Below are 6,314 nucleotides of genomic sequence, written 5' to 3' on the forward strand. Positions count from 1 at the left end.
AAAAAAAAAAAAAAAAAAAAAAGGATCTGGAGCTAGGCTGGTAGCCAGCAAGTCCTGAGATCTCAACTGTCATTACAGGTGTACCACTACACCTGTCTTTTTATGTATGTACTGGGAACTGAACTCAGGTCTTCATACTGGTCTAGAAAAGCACTCTTACCAACTGAGCCATCTCCCTAGCCCCCACCCTTATATCTCTAATTGTCAGTAGCATCCCCTCTCCCGATACAGAGGCTTTCACGACTTGGTTATTTGATTCCCATCACTGCCTGCTTCCCTGCTCTGGCCTTTCTTCTGTTACTACACCAGGACTGCAATACCTCTAGCCAAGAATCTTTGCTCCAGGTAACTGGAGGCCATACCCTCTTTAGCTGGTCCTAGTGGCACAGGCCTGTGATCCCAGCTACTTAGGAACCTGAGACAAGATCTGCATGTTCAGGTCTTGCCTTGGGACCTTAACTCAAAAGGTTAGAAAAGCAACAATAACAACAACAAAATAGGGCCGGGAATTTAGTTCAACAGGAGAATGCTTGCCCACCGTGCATAGGGCCCTGAGTTCAGTCTTTTGTACTATGAAATAAAAGTACTTGAAAGACAATTTACTCTCCTGAGGGCTTGCCTTGTGGCCACCCACATCTTGGGCTCATGCATCTTCACTTCATACCCCTCTCCACTTGTAAAAGCAGTGATTTGGGGCGGATTCCTATAACCTGGAACAGTTGTCTCATAGTGAGGCTATGTGCAGAGTTGGCAAGGACGACTTGAAGAGGGCCTGTCACTCTACAATGGAGTGTGTACTTGGCATTCATGAGGCCTGGGTTTTGTCCCCAGCACCCCAAAGAGAGGCTCAGGGTGCCATGTAGAACTTGCATGGGAGAGGAAAGAAAGCTGGTGAGCCAGTCCCTTGGTGGGGAGGGTTGAGGGACCAGTAGGCCCTTGCTCAGCCTGACCGGCCTCCTCTCCCTGGCTGCCCCAGGCATTCTCATCACCACCATCGCTTCCAAGGGTGAGCTGCAGATGTGGCCAGAGCTGCTGCCTCAGCTGTGCAACCTGCTCAACTCAGAGGATTATAATACCTGCGAGGTAGGTGGTGGGCAGTACCTGGCCTGACCCAAGCAGGGACTAGAGCTTAGAGTCGGCTCACAGCCATCCATCTCTCTGCTTAGGGAGCCTTTGGAGCCCTACAGAAGATCTGTGAAGACTCCTCGGAGCTTTTGGATAGTGATGCTCTCAACAGGCCCCTCAACATCATGATCCCTAAATTCCTGCAGTTTTTCAAGCACTGCAGCCCTAAGATCCGGTATGTGATGTTCCTCAGAGCAGAATGGTCTTAGAGTTGGTAGGCAGACGCAGGAGTTCATATGTGATCCATGCCTTCACTGACTACTAGGTCCCATGCCATCGCCTGTGTGAACCAGTTCATCATGGACCGGGCCCAAGCGCTGATGGACAACATTGACACTTTCATTGAGGTGGGTCACCAGGCTCCAGGTGGATAGGAAGAGGCTAAGGGGTCCTCAGGCAGCTGACCTTTCCCTTTTACACAGCACCTGTTTGCCTTGGCTGTGGATGATGACCCTGAGGTGAGAAAGAACGTGTGCCGGGCCCTTGTGATGCTTTTGGAAGTGCGAATTGACAGGCTCATCCCTCACATGCACAGCATCATCCAGGTGCGAATGCTCAATACCAAGGGCCAGTGGGTGGCTTGGGATGGGGAATCCCTCTCAGTTGAGCTAGGTCTCAGCCTCTCTCTGTTGCCCCAGTACATGCTACAGAGGACCCAGGACCATGATGAGAACGTGGCCCTGGAGGCCTGTGAGTTCTGGCTGACGCTAGCCGAGCAGCCCATCTGCAAGGAAGTCCTGGCCTCTCACCTGGTCCAGTGAGTACTCATACCCCATGCCCTCAGCCTCTAGTCCTCCCTGGACCTGTGCCTTCTCCTGGATGCTTTGCTTACTGTATCTTATGTGGTTTAAGTCAGTTTTCTTTGACTCCTGTGTACACTGATTTTTATGGGGTGTAACCTTAATGACTTTAAAAATTAGGTGACAGAAACCAAGTGTGGTGGCTCACGCATGTCACTTAGGAGGCTAAGCTTGGAATGATTGCCACAAATGCTGTGTAATGAGTTCCAGGCCAGCCTGGGTTACATGAGACCCTGTCTCAAAGAACAGCTAGAAGACAAAAAGAAGAAACAACCCATAAGCAGATGAAGGCTTCATCATGGCTGCTCAAGATGCTTAGAGAACGGCACCTACGTTAATTCCAGGCACGGCCCTCCTGGATAAGCGATGCTGTAGCTCTGACTTGCTTTTTTCTTTCTGATTTTTGAGTCAGGGTTTCTCCATGTAGTATAGCCATGGCTGTCCTGGCACTCGCTCGGTAGACTAGGCTGGCTTAGGATTTAAAGGGACCCTGCCTCGGCCTCCGGAGTACTGGGGTTAAAGGCTGTGCCTACGACTGCAGGCTCCGGTGTTCTTCAGTTTAGGAGTTCAGAGTCTCTTGAGTGGTACTTTAACAAGAGCTTACTTTTTGGGTTTTTGAGACAAGTGGGCCTAGAACTTAAGTGCTAGGGTTAGAGGCATGTGGCACCATGACTGGTTTGAGCCCCCTTGTGTTGACCATTTTGGATCACTTGGCTATCTCAGATTATTGATAGCAAGGAGAAGTTGTGGCTAGAGGGACATAGGACTTTGAGGAGGATTGAGACTCTTGCAGAGGGGGACAGGAAGGTTATATCAGTTAGATTTATCTATTATTCATTAGTACACTGTAGCTGTCTTCAGATGCACCAGAAGAGGGCACCAGATCTCATTATGGGTGGTTGTGAGCCACCATGTGGTTGCTGGGATTTGAACTCAGCACCTTCGGAAGAGTAGTCAGTGCTATTAAACGCTGAGCCATCTCGCCAGCTGTATCAGTTTTCGTGTTTAAAGCTGTGTGCGACCACGCTCTCTGCTGTTTCCACCAGCAGCCTGCCCGGCAGCTTTGTTTGCAGGGTCTGAACAATGGGTCAGATGTTTGTGCTTTGTGTAGTGCTAGGGAGCAGCATTGCTGAAGGTGTTCAGGGTTCTGGCATTCATGTGTGCATTCATGTTTGGGTCAAGAGGCTGTGTGGTGCTACTTGTCACTGAGTGATAGATGGGACAACTGGATGTGGCAGTAAACACTTGTAATCACAGTATTGGAGGTTGAGGCAAAAAGATGTTCTTTTTTTTTAAAAAAACATTTTTATTATTATTTACTATTACTTTTAAATCAGTGTTTTGCTTGCATGTATGTATTCCTGTACCACATGTGTGCAATGTCCACAGAGGCCAAAGGAAGGTATTGTGTTCCTTGGGGCTGGAGTTAGAGCAAGTCATGATTGTGACTGCTGAGCTATCTCTCCAGCCTCAAGAAGGTGTATGATTTCTAGGCCAGCCATGGCTACACAGACCGTTTCAAAAGAGGGAGAAAACTGTGTCTCCTAATCATGGTGGCTGAAAATATGTTGCTAATTCCCTGAAGGGAAGTGAACAGAAACAGGACAGAGGAATATGGGTGTGTTGAGCATAGTCTGCCCCTTGCTCCGTACTCTTATTCACACCTCTGCTTCCTTTTCAAGCCAGAGTCCCTGCATCCTACAACCAGTCTCTTTCCCAATAGGTTGATCCCTATCCTCGTGAATGGGATGAAGTACTCTGAAATTGACATCATCCTTCTTAAGGTCAGCCAAGGGGCATCCACAGCTGACTGTGGGTGGCTAAGACCATTGGGTATTGGGTTGGAGGTCTCCAGCCAGTGCTGAGAGAAATATGCCTGGGCTGGTCCCTAGGGGGATGTGGAGGAGGACGAGGCGGTACCTGACAGTGAGCAGGACATCAAGCCCCGGTTCCACAAGTCACGCACAGTGACATTGACTCACGAGGCTGAGCGGCCTGATAGCTCTGAGGATGCTGAGGACGACGATGATGATGATGCTTTGTCGGACTGGAATCTGAGTAGGTAGTAGGCTGGCTCCTGGGGGAGGGGGCGAGGCTGGTGGGGAGCACTTTATGAAGAACTGGTCTCAGGGCTGAAACCTGCCCCACAGTCCTCCCTGAGCTTAGCCTCCTTGTCCCCTCAGGGAAGTGCTCTGCAGCTGCGCTGGATGTCCTTGCCAATGTCTTCCGGGAGGAACTGTTGCCCCACCTACTTCCCCTGCTCAAGGGCCTCCTATTCCACCCTGAGTGGGTGGTCAAAGAGTCAGGGATCCTGGTGCTGGGCGCCATCGCTGAGGGTGAGTCTCTCCATTTCGTTGGCACTGGCCTGACCTGAGCAATGCAGATGGAGGCAGCCCCATAGCACAGGCCATTAAATCTTACTTACTTACTTATTCTTTTTTTGAGACAAGGTTTCTCTGTCCAGCTTTGGCTGTCCTGGAACTTGCTCTGTAGATTAAGCTGGCCTTGAACTCACAGAGATTCTGTGTGTTGGGATTCAAGGTTTGCATTACCACCATTTGGCTTCCTTATCTTTTTCAAATAGCTCTGTGATCTTTTTCTTCTCCTGGCTTGGCCTGAAAGGTGTCCCCCTCCCCCTAACAGGTTCTCAACATGCCAGCCCTCCCCCATTCTCATAAGCAGATGACTCTGTAATGGTTCAAGCATATGGATAGTAGCTCTTGCCCACTGTAGCTGTCCCACTAGGATACTTCTTGCATGAGAATCCATTCATGGGAACTCTGTCCATATATCCAGTACCAGTCCCAGGCTTCATACATGGCCAAACAGCTACACAGGCTGGTACCACTTCCCTTATTTCCCAGTGTACAACTGGCCTGAAACCTGATTCTCTGTTAGGCTGCCCACCAGAATTAGAAGTGCCTAGCTATGAAGTTTTCTTAAATTTAACGTAGTGTTAAGCTGAGCACAGTGTGTCCATGCCTGTAGTTACAGAACTGTAGGAGGACTGCTGCCAGCGTAGTCTACACAACAGGAGGTCAGGGACACTAGGGAGATACCAAAACCAGAACCCACGGGGCGTCCTGTAGTTGGCATGGCATTTCAGCTTTTTTCCCCCACAAGACATAGGATATGGACTGTGGCCAGTTTTGGTATGTGTGACTATCTCAACACCTAGAATTGTCACCTAAACTACAGGCATTGGGCAGCAAGAGCTTTTAGTCTGGAGAGCTTTTATTACCTGTGAGTGAGTGAGGCCTAGGGTTTGGACTGGGACACAATTTATCAGTACAACATTTGCCTGGATATTAAAAGGCTCTGGGTTCCACATCAAGAAATGGTTTCATGATTACTTTCTTGGTAATGATTCTATCTCAGATATCATGCAACAATGTGTACATGGTAGTTTTTATTTTATGAGATAAACTTGCTATGCTGTGATGTCTCTTGACTCAGACTCCCTAGAGTCTGATATTAATAAAGAGATGTGTTCATAGTTGGGCATATGCTTTTAATCCCAGTACTCAGAGACAGAGGCAGGCAGACCTCTTTGAGTTCAAGGCCAGCCTGGTCTCGAAAGACAGGGCGAAGCAGGTGTAGGGTGGGGGTAGGGGTTGGCGGGGTGCTAGGATGCATAAAGTCTTTTATTCCTATTACTGAGAAAACAAAACAAAACCCCACCAAACAAATTAAAATAAACAATTATAAAGTTAAAAAAATAAGGCCTGGAGATGGCTCAGTGGTTATGAGTGTTTGCTCTTTCAGAGAACAAGTTTCATTCCTAGCATCCATGTAGCTCTTTATGATTTCCTGTAACTTCAGCTCCTGGGTAGTTGAATCCTCTACTGACCTGTGGGCACTTGCACACACCATGCACATACCTGTGCCCACTCAACAATACCCCTCATACACTAAAATAAAATAAATCAAGCGAGGGAGTAGGAGGAAGAGAGAACCAGGGAGGGGATAAGAGAAAAGTACAAGTAAAGTATAGACGTTTCAGGTTGAGAGTCACTTCCTGTCCAGGCTTGCCTGCTTCTTTAATCCTGCAGCTTTGATTATTGTTTTGTTTTGAAGTAGGTGGTGGGAGAGGTAGGAGTGTTTCCCTCCATGATTATGCTGGCCTCCACCTTCAGTGCTAGCATTATAGGTTTGGGCTTCTGCCCAGCCAGAATTTGGACCACCTTCATCTGCAGTGTATCTGTGTCCCCCTTTGCTCCTGCCTTTTATGGGCTCTTTGAAGAGCCTCAGTTTTCCCACCTATCATGTTGTATTGGATATGCCCCAGCCTTCTATTCCCTTTCTCTTTCTCTTTCTCTTTCTCTTTCTCTTTCTCTTTCTCTTTCTCTTTCTCTTTCTCTTTCTCTTTCTCTCTCTCTCTCTCTCTCT

General features: G+C 48.3%; 1 protein-coding gene across 10 annotated transcripts in view; it reads left to right on the forward strand.

The window, feature by feature from the left end:
• Positions 1-6,314, forward strand: part of Tnpo2 (transportin 2) — a 23,199-nt gene that overhangs the window by 9,446 nt on the left and 7,439 nt on the right. For all 10 annotated transcript variants that reach the window (XR_002378590.1, XM_021170826.2, XM_021170823.2 and 7 more), the window contains 8 exons: positions 977-1,083; positions 1,167-1,300; positions 1,391-1,472; positions 1,548-1,670; positions 1,764-1,882; positions 3,649-3,709; positions 3,818-3,983; positions 4,109-4,261. Coding sequence is in view for 9 of the 10 variants with exons in the window: in XM_021170826.2 (XP_021026485.1) it covers positions 977-1,083; positions 1,167-1,300; positions 1,391-1,472; positions 1,548-1,670; positions 1,764-1,882; positions 3,649-3,709; positions 3,818-3,983; positions 4,109-4,261 (945 nt within the window). In the remaining variant the exon portion in view is untranslated. The remainder of the gene's footprint in view (positions 1-976; positions 1,084-1,166; positions 1,301-1,390; positions 1,473-1,547; positions 1,671-1,763; positions 1,883-3,648; positions 3,710-3,817; positions 3,984-4,108; positions 4,262-6,314) is intronic.

Source organism: Mus caroli, chromosome 8 (genome assembly GCF_900094665.2).
Source record: "Mus caroli chromosome 8, CAROLI_EIJ_v1.1, whole genome shotgun sequence".
Classification (NCBI taxonomy): domain Eukaryota; kingdom Metazoa; phylum Chordata; class Mammalia; order Rodentia; family Muridae; genus Mus; species Mus caroli.